At 33.5% G+C, this 14,442-nt stretch overlaps 2 protein-coding genes across 2 annotated transcripts; both read right to left on the bottom strand.

Annotated features, from left to right (window-relative positions):
• Positions 1-2,074: 2,074 nt before the first annotated feature.
• On the bottom strand, positions 2,075-2,821 carry LOC142644527 (UDP-glycosyltransferase 92A1-like). The gene has a single exon (XM_075819115.1). The coding sequence runs from the start codon at positions 2,819-2,821 to the stop codon at positions 2,075-2,077; it is 747 nt and encodes a 248-aa protein (XP_075675230.1).
• A 1,883-nt stretch (positions 2,822-4,704) lies between these two features.
• On the bottom strand, positions 4,705-13,432 carry LOC142642006 (uncharacterized). The gene is made up of 14 exons (XM_075816353.1): positions 13,123-13,432; positions 11,315-11,426; positions 9,926-10,038; positions 9,083-9,205; positions 8,771-8,973; positions 7,454-7,529; positions 6,937-7,023; positions 6,707-6,787; positions 6,338-6,370; positions 6,035-6,088; positions 5,916-5,957; positions 5,637-5,715; positions 5,460-5,530; positions 4,705-5,150 (listed from the first exon to the last, which is right to left on the bottom strand). The coding sequence occupies exons 1-14, from the start codon at positions 13,285-13,287 to the stop codon at positions 5,067-5,069; spliced, it is 1,323 nt and encodes a 440-aa protein (XP_075672468.1). The 5' UTR covers positions 13,288-13,432; the 3' UTR covers positions 4,705-5,066.
• Between the last annotated feature and the right edge of the window lie 1,010 nt (positions 13,433-14,442).

Here is a 14,442-nt window from a genome sequence, read left to right as displayed (position 1 = left end):
TTAGGAATGTTGAAATACTCAATAGCTAGCAATTGTCATGAACTTAGACTATCATTATATTAATAGAAAAATGGCTCCTACAATTATTATTATATTAGATTAGGAATGGTCAATATGGCTGTATGTCAGGAAAGGGTACTCCACAGGCTTTAAAATTGTACCTAATAGAGTAATAGGCTTGGAACTTATCAATTCAAGTTTGTCACCATTTAAAGGGAAAAGGTTGCTTTATGGTTGATATTTATCTTCTTTATCATCCTTCTAGTGACGTGTATTTAGCTCTAAATTATTGTAGAAGGCAGCAATGATTTTCAAGCCTAGAATATCTTGTTAGCCCCTGTAACGTAGGAATAAGAAATTATATATTATTTAAGTTAACCAATTTGCCATCCACGCACTGCCATTGTTCAGAAAATTGACTAGCAATATCTTATGTTTTGTGGCATCAAGAGATTTATGGTGACAGATATAGGCGGACACTATAATTAGAATAGTTGTGAAAAATTTTGGAAACCTAATTGACAAGCTCAGGCATCAAATGGGGCATTTCAATGCTCCCATTTATCAATTTAATAATTACAATCCCAAGTAGTGATGGCCACGAATTCAATTGCCAAGCCCACTGACAAAGTTGAAATATATTTCAAAGAAACTAGACTCCTCTGTAGGCCTTTATGATGATAGGTTAAACTATTTAAGTGTGAAAACTGATTTTAAGTGGAAAATTGTGTATTAATGGACCTATTTTTGATGTTGCTAGGTTCTAATTCTACTAATTTGTTGTGATTCAAGAGAGGTTGGTTTCATGTTTTTGCAACTAGGAGGTAAGTGGTGTTTATTAATTTTGGGGGTTTTTCCAAAACAATGTTGATTATTAAATTATTTTATATCAAAGAAATATGTTGATATTCTATATATAAATTGATATTTTATAAATTTTTGATGTTCACATTGACTATTCGTTTTATGAAAACTTGTGGGACAACCTGAATTTATTTAAACTTGTACGCGTGAATATATCTTTATATTTTTTAGAATTATGAATGGATTATTTTTGTGAGCATATTGAATGTGTTTTGAAAACCTATGGCAAGTCGTGATTAAAAGCTCAGTATTGTATTTAGTCCTTAGTAAGGGACAATCATACTGCAACTAGTCCTTAGCAAGGGACGGTCCCAAAAAAGGGGACAATGCACATTTGATAGCTCCTTCGCAAGGGAGTATACTATTGAGGATTCAAAAAGGAAGCTCCTTAGCAAGAGAATACACATTTAGGTTCCAAAGGAGCCGTCCTTAAGAAAATGGATGAAAAGAAGGTTCTAGTCCTAAAAGGGGACAACACAACCCTGTTAATGAGGCGTAAACGTTGACCACAAGAAAAGTTTAGGAAATTGTTTATATGATGGTATTGATATATGTATTATGATGGCGCACAATATAAAAATATTTTTTTATATATGAAATATTTGATGATAAAATATTGGTGAGTTACAAGTTATGAATTTGTTGTAAGAATTATTTATTTGAAAGGTTTTTTCCCACACCCTAATGTTAGTGAATTTCATTTATTGAGTTATCTCACCCCCCTTTATTTCCCTTACAGATACATTAAATGGATTATTGGAGTAGAGATTATTGGAGTAGAGATTTTTGGAAGACAACAGTTACGAATTATTTTGTGGAACTAAGGATTTTAATATTTTTTTTTATGGCATTAAACTGTGTACTGGAGAATTATTTTGAGAATGTTTTATCTTTGGTGGATTAGAGCTCTGACATTTGTGATGAGATTTAGGTTGCTAGTTGCTTTTATTTCATATTCTTTTATGGATTATTTTAGATTGAATAGACTTTTATTTTTTTTATGATTTTGGGGCATTACAATAATTCTTTTTTTTTTTGCTGAATAAAAAAGGGAGTCTCCGGCATGGGTTTATCGACCTCATACCTCATACCATGTAATAGTAATGAGTAATATCACGTGTACCACACAGGCCTTGCTGGAGCTATCGCTCGAGTATAATTCAATAGGCCCACACCATGCCACTAGCACTTACAGACTATTAAGTACTAATCAAAGGTCTTTCTCAAACAAAGAAAAAAAAAGTATTAAGCAAAGGAAACCAAATGGTGGCCTAACGACCCAAATAAATGTCTTGTTGCTTGCCTCTAAACCTAATGCCAATTCCATCATTTGTGAAGGAAAAATGGTGCCATATGATCCAAAAGATACATACAGAATTGAAGCTGGTGGGTGGAGATCTAGCCATTCACAACAACTCTCGGTTTTTGAAGAAAGTTTCTCAATTTTCTCTTCTTGGTTATAGGCATCATTCTTCATGGAAGAGCAGGCTGGTCCAATCATCCAAACTGGCTTTCCTCCCATTTTCCTTTTAAAATGTTGTACACCAATATCCCCTAATCCCTCCATGGTATTTAAGAAAATTGCATCAAAGCAAAAGCAATGTGAGAACTGCCGTGTCCGGAAAAGCCACAAAGCAGTGTTACTATCAGTAAGCCTGAGATCATTTCCAAGTTGTGATTGTTGAATTTTGGATGCTTCAGAAAAGTCAGGCAGCAAAAATTCCTGATCAGCGGTTTGGAATTGGTGTATGTTAAGAGAGAGGGAAAAATATACGGCCATGCTGTAACCAGCCCCAGCAATGAATACTGCATGATAAATTCCAAGCTCATTGGCAACTTTGACCGTCCATCCCAAGAACATATCTGAGATGATACACATGGGGGCACAACCATCGTGTTTGGAAATGTCGATGAGGAGGCTTTTGAAGGGAGATTCAAGATTTTCTGAGGCTTCCATGAGGCGGATGACTAATTCATGAGACAGTGTATCTGTGTTTTCTAGATTAGGCGGGAGACCATAGTTAGTCCCTTGGAAAGGGATTTCAGCAAGCCTTATGTTGGTTTTGGAGGGGAGAGAAGATTTGAGTCTTTGGATGTTAAGAGGGTGTTTACTATGGTAACAGTGTAGCCCTCCTTTCGTTCCAACTGTCTTGCAAGTGCCATGAGAGGATTGAGATGGCCAGCAGCCATGAAAGGGAACATGGCAATGTTCCTTTCTTCTCTTCCATTGGCCATTGCAACAATGAGAGTGGAAACAGGGAATGGGAGGTTAAGGAGAAGCAGAGAATTGTGGTGGGGATTGGAAATGCATTGTCCTATTTATTTGCAGAGTGCGTGCGAGAAGACACAAAAATTGTTTCCGTGCAAAAAGAAATGGTACTCCAGTAAATGTAGGCCACCTGATACGAGGATTAATTAATTAACTAATTTATTATTCTTTCAGCTTATGGTACTAAATGTAGGAGAAGGTTCTATGGTATTAATAAACAACATATTCATAAAACAAGAATGTTAAGATGAATGAGTGGAAATATACAAAGAGATAGGTTTTAAGATAAAAAAAAATTCGCTTTGAAATGAGGTTGGTTTTCATTAATGAAAAGATAAGGGAAAGTTGCTTAAGATAGCTTGGACATGTAGATGAGAGTGTTTAATGCACCAGTAAGAAAGTGTGAAACGATTTTGATTGAAAGAATTAAAAAAAAAAGATTTTGTTAATATATGCCCTTAGGACACACAATAATAAATCATTTTTAGAAATATTTTCTCGGGAATTGAAAAAGTATTGACAACTTTTTCAATTCTCGAGAAAATATTTCCAAAAATAGAAGGCTTAATTTGTGCTCTTAGGACATACATTAACCGGACCCTTAAAAAAAAGGTAGAAGAAGACAAAAATAATAATATTAGTAGAAATAGTTAGAAAGGATATATGTCAATTAAAGAAGTAATAAAGGTTATGAATTTGGATAGAATAGAAGGTAAGAAAATTATTTAGCTAGGTATAATAGGGGGCATCACATTTTTGGCTACTGGCTAGGTGCAGCATTCGTGCCTGTAAATTCAACCAAATTAATTATACAACAAACTATTTAGAAACAGGCATTAGTTGTGTCTCTATTCAAGGCCTAACAATACACATATATGTTAGTAGTATGTGCCCAACCTAAAGCTTCAACCCATCCTCACTGAAACCCCTAGGAAAATTGTAGTGTAACTTCTAATTAGAAAGCATTATGTTATCTTTCTGAGTTCAATTGCGTGAGGTTCTGTACTTGTAGGCCTTGTAGGTAATGTTAAATGACCTCTTTAAAGGTAGGGCTATTAGTATGTCTATTTCTTTGAGATGGTGTGTTAACGAGTTTTAAATGGGAGTTCTTCTTATACCACAAATAAACTCATAACTTTTACAGCTTTCTTATGTGGTAGACTGTGACTAGTAGCCTATCACTTTTATATAGACTTACAATTTTTTATCTACTAATAACGATCAGCCACATGAAAATTTGTGGCAAAATATAATGCATTTTTTTTTGTGGTAATAAATTTTTTGTTTAAATGCATATTATGGTCCTTAATCCTGGCGTGTTTGTGAAAAGTTACATAATCCAGCAAGTCAACAACAGCTGGGCTTTACTTACATAAAATAGAAACAACTTAAATACTGGTTTTTATCACAGATTTTGTCGAAGATTTTTCACAGAAAATAAAGGGAACCTGCCATGTTTTGAATTTGATGGCCATACTATACAATTTGTAAAGTAGGTTGGAACTTTAACAAATATGTCTTCGATAATATAAGCCACATAAACAATATAACTATGAAAGATTCCTGACTTGAGAGTGTAAGAAGATTTTAATACTAAACTCATTCACTAACTGAGAAGATTGTTTACATGAATAAAAATCATTTGTCACATTTTAAGTGTTCCACTAAGTGGGACAAAAGATTCTATTCGTGTTACTCATAGATATTTGAATCTTTGGGAGATTGTCACAAGTTGTTTTGAGTGGAATTGTGAACATTTATATTAGTGCAGAATCACTTCTAATTCGCAGCATAATCTATTTTCATTTTCTTTTCTTCTTACTTTTTTTCTTTGTGGTTATGAGAGTTTAGGAAGAAAATGATCCATCTTAGAGCAAAATGAAGGCAAGAGGTATTTCTATTATGTTAGAATAGATCATCGAAGTTCTATATACTAGGCCTCCAGGCTGTGGTTATTGCCAGTTTTGTGACTTGAAGGAACTCCCTTTATCATAATACTCTGAATGAAGGCAATCATCTGCATAACGGTATTTGATTCGTTAAGCACATCCATAAGTGGTAAACAAAGAAATAATTAGAATGATGTATGATGAAGAAAATATGCAATCTAGAGTTTGATCTTGTTAGATTGAATGCATAACAAAGCCCCAACACCATAGTTGTTAAAGTAAGTTCTGTCTCACTGGTGCTAGAATTTCTAGCAATAATTATGACCATTCTTTTAGAAAATCCCATTTTGGATCCATCTAATGAATTAACTCTGTTCCAATCAAGATTCTAATTATAACCATGTTTATGCATTAACTCACAAAGCATAAGCTCTTACCATGGTAAACCCGGCACACATAATGCTGAAACCAGGGAAATTAAATGGTGCTCCTTCAGACAGGAATAAAGCTGGATAGATGGGAAGAGTTGTCAATTTGAATTAATTTTACAATTTATCTATAACAAATTTCTTCTGTTTTTTGATTTCTTTTTCTTCCTTCAATCTTTCACATACCTGTTAGAGGACTAAACATTAATGGAGAAATAATGTTGGCAAAGGAACTTATGCCTGAAATGCATCCTTGAGCCTTTCCCTGACATAAGTGTCACTGATTTGATTAGTAAATGAAGAAGAAGAAAAAAAAAAAGAATTCTGCGATAGGCAAGATGAAAGAAGGTGGGGAATTCTGGATGGGACGAGGTAGGCAACAAATTTGGACAAAAGCGAACATGAAATATATTGAATACTTCATTGAGCACAAGTATAAATTAAACCTCTCCTCTAAAGAACTACCTGCTCAAGAGGCCCAACTTGCTTCGATGCAATGCTCCGAATCTGTGTGAGTGAGTTAATTTCATGAAGATTCAACCAGCATAATTAAGCTTTTACAAAGATAAAGGTCAAGAACATACACTTGGTTGCACTAAAATAGTAAAGATTGAAAACACAGGAGTAGCATAAGGAACCTGCATATATCGAAAATGTGTTATAAGAACTATATTCAACAAAATATAAATAGAAAGCAAATACACAAAATATTTGAAGGAAAGTGCAAAAACATTAGTATACAGTATGTTACGCCAGTGGCTTACCTTATCTAGGTAATAATTAAGTGGCAAAAGAAATGTATAAATTATCACCAAATTATGCAGTGTGTCATTCAGATTTAGTAACAAAGAGATAAGAAGTATGCAAGTTGGTTGAGGAAATTTTACCCAAGCTGACCATGCGATGCTGTTGACAAACATCTGCATTAAATCAGGAAACTGTCAGCACTATATGCTTAATGAACAGTTACAATCTTACTATTTAGCTAGGAAAATTATTAGGTACTTCCAGAAAATAGGTGACATGATACTTCAACCCAAGAAAAACTTATGTCATATTTTAACATGCTTCAACATTTCAGGTTACAGTCTCACTCCAGAGAAGAACTTAAAGAAATTCACTTTTTTGGAGTTTTTATTGGTTTGGAGTACCATATCGTTATACTCCAGGAATACCAACTAGCGTGCACTTAAAAAAAAAAAAAACACATAAATGGCTGCTTGGAAAACATCAGCTAGTGAGAACAAGGCACATACATTTGCACAGCCCATTAAGAGGCCAATGGAAAGCAACTTCTCCTCTCCAATTATAGGTGCCAACATGGGCATGAAAAACAGCTGCAGCATTCACAAGTTTTCAAGATCAAACTTATGGAAACCAAAAAAAGGAGAAGTGAGTATTTTTGAAATAAATTTAATGGAAAAAACTGAAATATTAAGAAGCAAATGAGATAGCAGAATTTAGAACAGAGTAATGTAAAACATACTTGTGAAATAGTCCCTGCAACCCCCAAAATTAGCAGTAGATCAGCATACTGGTTTTTGCTGAAGTGGAAACGGGCCTTTAAGAAGTACTGCATGGTACGTGAGCTTCCGTGTTAGTAGTGACTAATTGATAGCATGTTTGATATGCACTAGAAAGGTTAAGTGTACAATAATATAGTATGCGTACAAAATGGTTTGTGACATTGGATGATATTCTAGACAAACCAATTTCTTTATTTCAATTTATCTTTCAACTCTTCTCTACTCTTTATCTTTGGACAGCAACATACTGTATAAGCTCCATTAATAAACAACTCCACAGTCTTTGCCTTTCTTTCTTCTTCTTCTTCTCCTCCCCTCTCTTAAAGTTGGATTTTCAGGTTTAGTTTCATTTCTAAATTTTTAACAGTCTTAGCTTCTGCACTCACCATGCATATTAGGTAAAAAGATAACCAAAAATATTATGCTCCTTATCTCACTACTATGAATGCCTACTTTGAAGTTAACAAAGAACTGTACCAATAGCGAAGCTATCAGCCCACCCTCTGCAAGGCTATTGAAGAATGAAACAAGTGCTGCTTGTGAAAATGGCACACTGCAACATGAGGTTACAATTTAGCACCATGTAAAAAAGATGAAATCGGTAAGTAATAAAGGCGCTTTAAAAAAATTGCGCCTGTAGTAATTAGACTAACATTTGGCATTAATAGATAGAATAGCACAGTCAATAGTTTTCAACAAAAAGATAACCTGGCTAGCTAGTATGTCTGAAGTGACTTTGAACAGGTCATTTTTTGTTACAATAATGGTTAAGTAACTAAATTCATTATTTTTTTAGTAGATAGTTTTTGGAACAAGTGTAATGTATTATGATATCAGAGTAGATGATCCTAATAATTTATTCTATGATGCCAAATGTTGGGCTATTAAGAAGCAACATATTAATAAGATAGGCGTAGCTGAAATGAGAATGTTAAGATGGATAAATGGAAAAATACAAAAAAAATAGGATCAGAAATGAAGCTTAAAGATAGAGGTAGCTCCAATTAATGAAAAAATTGAGAGAGAATGGCTTAATATGGTTTGGTCATGTTCAAAGGAGAGCAATTAGTGCACCTTTAAGAAAAAGTAAGTTGATCCAAGTTGAGGGAGTTAATGAAAGTAGATGAATAGTCAAAATAACACCAATATAAGTTATAAGAATGAACTCATCGATTAAGGAAGTAATAAAGAATATAACTTTAAATATAATATAATGGAGGAAAAGAATACATGTAGATGATTCTAACTAATATGTTGAGGATCTATAGCCAACTCCAAAAATTTGGGATTAAGTCTTGTTGTTGTTGTTGAATATCAGGGTGCCATGATGAAGAAATATTACAACACTATTTCTTGTCACTGAGAGTGAGCCCAATTCTAAAGGACATTCAACAACAAATCAACGCATTGGCAGAAATCCCCCTATTCCTCAAAGCACTAGATTTAGTCATTTAAAACATTACGTTTCTTTGCATATTCTAAGTAATCAACAAGTTTATTCTACAGTAATGAACTGGGATGTAATGACTTTACTTTGGAGGACTAATATGTAATAATGTTGTTAACGGACACGCTTTTCACCATAGAATATGCCACAAATTGAATAGTCAATAAGCCTAATAGTGCAAAAAGCCTATCAGATTCAACAAGAAAATCCTTCATTATGTATCTCATGCATTAGATATATGCGACTTTTTTCTCATAGAGCATGAATCCTGCACAATTGTGGAATCCACACACTGGAATTATTGCTCTGAGACACACACAAAGTTGAGATATTATACATAGTCTCACCTGTTCTTTGTCAAGAAAATCAGATCCCCCACTGATGGAATCCTCTTAAAGACTTGCCTTGTATTTTCCAAATCACTATCACTTCTAATAACATCCTGTTCTGCCTTCAAGATTGGTTGCCTTATATCATCCCCATTGGGTAAGCTTTCCTTAAGAAAAATTCTCATGTAAACAGCTGCAAGGATTGACATGAATGCCGCAACCTGGATTAAAAAAAAAAAAAAGGATTAATTACAAATCATAACCAACTTGGTAGCCACGCATAAAAAAATGATTCAGAGGAGAACTTATAGACAGATAGCTAGGGACAACCTGAAATGTTGAAGTAGTGGAGAGAAAACGAGCTGCTAAGGTTCCACATACAAATGCAGCTGAAGCTATCCCTCCTAGAATTCCAAATGCTGATGCTCGATTGACATCTGGAATTTTATCTGCCTGATAAGAAATAAACTTAAAACTGTTTAAGCCCACACAGCTGAAGATTTGCTCCTCCCCAATGTAAATTCATGCATTGGTCTACTATCTTGAAATGGAGAGAGTCAACTTCACCATTATTTTTTCCCCCTTTTTAATATGATCATCGATACAAAGTGCCACATTATTAAAATGACACGACACTGAATACATCTTTAAATTCGTATATTTAATCTAAACCATGAAATAAATCAAATTTCAATTTGGATACACTAATACACTATCATTTTACATTTTTTTCCTTTTTTGTTGGGGGTTGGGGTTTGAAAGAACAAAGCATATACTTGTATCCTGCCCTGTTTTCAAATGCTAGAGAGCTTTGGCAGTCCCATGCAGTTATCAACTTTATCCATTATATATATATATATATATATATTCAATAATTTGACTCGTCAAAAAGCTGGTAATTTGGTATCTTATCTTGCTTTCTCCCACAGAATAGTTAACATGGTAAGCTTTAATATTTGTAGTGGTGTTTAATCCACTGCCCTTTTACCTTTTGTGCTATCTTAGCTCATATTTTTCCCAAGTATAAAGACTTATCTCTAGGTTTACTACCCAGGCCCAGCCACTAGAACAACTTGGCAGAACAAGTAGAGCTTGACATTTAATTAGCAAAATAATAGTATCAAGTAATTAGTTAGCTTAGGGTACTGCCTTTGAGAGTTAGAGATAATTTACCACGTAAGCTAGAGCAAGGCAATTGATGCTGCCTTCGGAAACCATAGCAGTGAGAGTCCTGATCACGAAGTATGCATAAAAGAAGTTGGTCTCCATGCTGTATGCTAATATTACTGCAAAAATTCATTTTCCTACTTCGTTATTATCACATGCAGAACACGCAAAAGGCAATAATAAGTCAATGACCTTTTAAGTAGAGAGTAGTTTTAAGGCTACGCTATTTCGTAACTTTTTATCACAAGTTTAACGTGGCAGATTATGAGAGATTGTCTATATAACTTACACATAAACTCACTATTTTTCCTCACAACTTTGACTATTCCCGTCATAATTATGGCAAAGAATTGTTGGGATAAGTTGTGATACTATATTTTTCCATAAGTAAATCAACCTTGAGATTGTAAGCCTTGCTGGAAAGAGAAAGGGAAAGCAATTGCAGGCCAAATTTGGGCCCAATACTTTTTTTTTATTTGAGAAGAAGTTTTGGGCCCAATACTTGTTATATTGGAGAGGAGGCAGCTTTTTTTAATGATAAAGTTTATAATTGCTAAATTGGTTTATTACGAGTAATGAACACAATTAACATTAAATGATTTATCATTTTTTTCTTTATAACTTACCAGTAACCAACTCAATAATTGTGAAGTTAGCTGTATTAAGAAAACTACCTTTATTTTTCTAAAAAAAAATTTGTTTATAACATTAATATTTGTTGTACTACACTTAAATTTGTATTTACTCGTAGTTGTATCTATAATATTTATCTCTAACTAGGCTAAAGGCTTACATAAAAATTAGAGACGATACCATTGACACCGAAACATACGAGACTTTTCTCAATTCTGTTAAAAACAAGGTTCAAATACAAGGCTCATCTTCCAATAAAAAAGGCAAAAACATGGTATAAGTGGAGTTGAGCAACTAGGACTCAACTTTGTTGAAATATCATTACTCTTGATTAAAAGACTTTAAGGTTCACTCTTTATTTATTTATTTATTTGAGAATGCACACTTTATTTATTTAGAGACTAGACTACACACTTTCAAATAATTTTTAATTACATACAGCTCAATTGTGTCTAACATTTCCTCCGATGGCCCACCAAAAGTTAAAACTTAGACGTGAAAGTGACCAATTAATTTAAGTTTTTTTTTTTTTTTTTGGGCGTAAAAAGTCATACCATTCACATATATATAATTTGTGAAGTGATGCCATAGTCCTTGAAACCAATGAAAGCACTCATGTATGGGACACTATGCATCTAAAAGCAAATCGACTAGTATAATTCAATAGGCCCACAAAAAGCACTTACCGACAATTAAGTACTAAGCAAAAGTCTTTCTCAAACAAAGAAAAAAAAAGTATTAAGCAAAGCAAACATTGCGTACCTAGTGGAATAATGGAGACAGTCATGGGGAGAGTGAGCAAGGCTTTTCTCCCATACTCGTCCGATAGATTCCCAATTAGCGGTGTAATTATCATTGCTCCCAATCCTATGATCTGCATCACAATGGAAAAGTTTTATAATCAAAATTTGCACCTCCTAAAAAAAATAAAAATTGATTCAATAACTAAATTGATTATAACATGGTTTTAAAACCCAAATCGGACCATACAATCCGACCCAAGTACTTCTCATAAATGCTTTTAATCTTAAGAACTTGTCTATCTTAAAAAAAAAAACCGTCCAAACTGCAGTCCAATCATTATAACCCTTCTAAATATCAAAGATCAATTTTTTTTTTATAGGGGAGGTTTAAAATATGGTAGGTTTGTATCTGCATAGCTTAGTTAATGAATACCAACTGTGAACAAAAATGTAATATTAGTAAAGATAAATACATACAGTATTAATTAGGGATGCTACACAATGATAAAGTGAATGATTTTAGATAGAACATAATGATGAAAAAAATACATATAAACAGCCCCAATTAATCCATTCTCTATATATATAAATGATCCTATAGGAATGTATGTGATTTTGGTATTATTACTGTTGGTGTTGTGGATAAGATTTGTGATCCTTGTCAATTGGGAAAAGTAATGCGCAATAAAAGTCTTCCTGTTACTTCAAAACATTGTAAACTCTTTGGCATGTTGTCCATTAAAGAGGAAAATATATGGTCCACTTATTAACATATTCTTCCCACCATTGCGTAAAAGAGAGATTCCATATCCCACGCCTATACACATAAATATCTAGTAACAATGGGGAACACACACTTTTCATGGTTGTGAAATGATTGTACGATATTGAATTCACACTCCCTGGAAGTCTTTTTCCAACTATAACTGATTTCTAGTGTCCAAAAAACAAACCAAGTGCTCTTTTAGACGTTAACTTTTTTTTTTTTTATAGAAATTGTAGACGTTAATTAAACTTTGATTAACATGCATATCCTCCTCATATACCAACAAATCATTACGTAAAACCTTTATACTTTGTTTTCAACACCAATCTTACACACAATTTAATACTAATAATATATATATTTTAAAAAAGTATCTTTCCAATATAGCAGTTGCAGCCAAATCCCAAATGTGTACGTTTGGTCACGTAGAGTAGTAGCTAGCTAGGAGTAGTAGGTAGCAATAGCAAGCATTTGATCTATCTACTTGGGAAACTTCGAGGAAAAGAAAGATCACATATACATGCAAGATAAATTTGGATGGCTATGAATAGCCAAGATGGTAGGTTTGAATTTTAGGTTGGGAATACAGACAATCAAGGCATAATATGTCGACGTGTTCACGTTTAAACCTTATTACAACACGCTAAGATACATCTTTGGAATCATCTGAAATATGGTAAACACATAAAAGAAAAGGCAAAAGTTGAAAAGAGTTATAATTAATTATAAAACAAAGTAGAACAAAGATGATCAAAACTGTAAAACACTCCAAATTGTTGTATTATTAATTCCTTGTAGAATTCTCCTGATGATTCTTCTCATAAAACAATGCAAAGACATGGAGTAGCCTAGCTTTTTATCCAAACTAGGCAAGGGAGTTTGTGCACATGCTTTTGTCTGACAGAAACTCAGAAATGCACTGAAATTTAAGAGTAATTTTGAAACAAATTTGTATATCCATTATCCAAATAAGGAAATTGAATAAAAAGAATAAAGAGCATGAAGAAGAACAAAGATTCATAGACAAGGAAAAAGGGGAAAGCCAAACAATATATACATACCGCTTGTTGACAACCAGTGAGGTAAATGGCTAGCGAGCACTCATCTTGACCAGGGCAAATTGCCAACATGGTTACATCAGTAATGGCAGGAACCCCCATGAACATCGCAAAGCCTGATAGGAAAATTGTCACAAAGAGGTGGATCAAAGATGTTAAGTTCTCCATATCTCTCTCTCTCTCTCTCTCTAAAGCTCTCTCTCACTCTACAGAAAAGTTTGATAGTTAGCTAGCTAGTAGTATAGGAACATGTCCTCTAAGAAAAAACTTAATAAAGGGCAACTCTTCACTTGAGACTGCGTCTTTTTCTTGCTTTAACTTCTTTGCCTAAATTACTTCTTTACTTAACAAAGAAGATCTTTTGTGCGTGTGTCTAAGTGTGAGTGTTAGCGTGAGAGAGAAAGAGAGAGAGAATGAAAGAAGTTAGATTCCAGGTCTCTTTCTGAGTTATTTTTAACCGACTAAGAATATTGAAAGAGATATCTGACATTTTATAAGTGGGTGTAAAGTTAAATGGACTGAATTCAACTTTGGTATAGTATCGACAAGAGCAACACCTGGACAAACATTAAAGAATGTGTGAGTGGGGGGCTAATGCATGTGGCTTTGTTATAAAGCTATTTCTGTACAATTATCAATAATATAACTCAATTAAGCATAAATTCAAGATTGAAAATTCTATCATCTTATTCTTGACAAATACTATACTAAAAATAATTAAGACCACAACCTATCTTTGTTGATATATAATGCCTTTAATTAATTGTTTAAACCTTTAGGCGCAGCAGATATTCTATCCTAATTTTTGCTCAAACTTTAGATCCTTGCAAAGCAAAAGGATAGTGAATCGATTAGGCTCAATGGCACATGAAAGATTTGTAGAAGGTGGCTGTAAGGACATAATTAAAATACAAAATATCTTCTCCATTACCAAAGGAAAAGGGTATAAAAGAAATGGGAAGTGGCTAGTCGGCAGTTAGGCGTGATAAAGACTCAAGTAAGGTTTCAAATAATTAAGATGTTGCTACAGTTTAGTGACTAGTGATAAAGGTTACAGTGATGGATTTGGATTTAGATTTATATGTTTTGGCCTTATGCTAATAAATTAGCTTAATTTGTGTCATGATTATCTCTATTGTTGCTTTGTATTATTGCTGATGTGGTTGTTTGATGGATATTTATTACTTTTTTTTTTCAATAATAAAAAAAAAAAAAGCTAAATAATAAGGGAGGGGGAAGAAGAATTTTAACAGAGACACACAAGTCAGGACCAAACTCAAAGTTTCATAAGCTACAATGAAACTAATTTCTAATTAAGCTTGG

Source organism: Castanea sativa, chromosome 7 (assembly GCF_040712315.1).
Source record: "Castanea sativa cultivar Marrone di Chiusa Pesio chromosome 7, ASM4071231v1".
Classification (NCBI taxonomy): Eukaryota; Viridiplantae; Streptophyta; class Magnoliopsida; order Fagales; family Fagaceae; genus Castanea; species Castanea sativa.
The sequence above is the reverse complement of the archived record's forward strand: the minus strand, read 5'-3'. Positions and strand labels throughout refer to the sequence as shown.

Coding starts and splice junctions, on each gene's coding strand:
- LOC142644527 (XM_075819115.1), bottom strand. CDS start 2,821: ATGGAAGCCTCAGAAAATCTTGAATCTCCCTTCAAAAGCCTCCTCATC.
- LOC142642006 (XM_075816353.1), bottom strand. CDS start 13,287: ATGGAGAACTTAACATCTTTGATCCACCTCTTTGTGACAATTTTCCTA. Junction 6,089..6,337: donor GCATCGCATGGTCAGCTTGG/GTAAAATTTCCT, acceptor CGATATATGCAG/GTTCCTTATGCTACTCCTGT. Junction 5,958..6,034: donor CTATTTTAGTGCAACCAAGT/GTATGTTCTTGA, acceptor TCACTCACACAG/ATTCGGAGCATTGCATCGAA.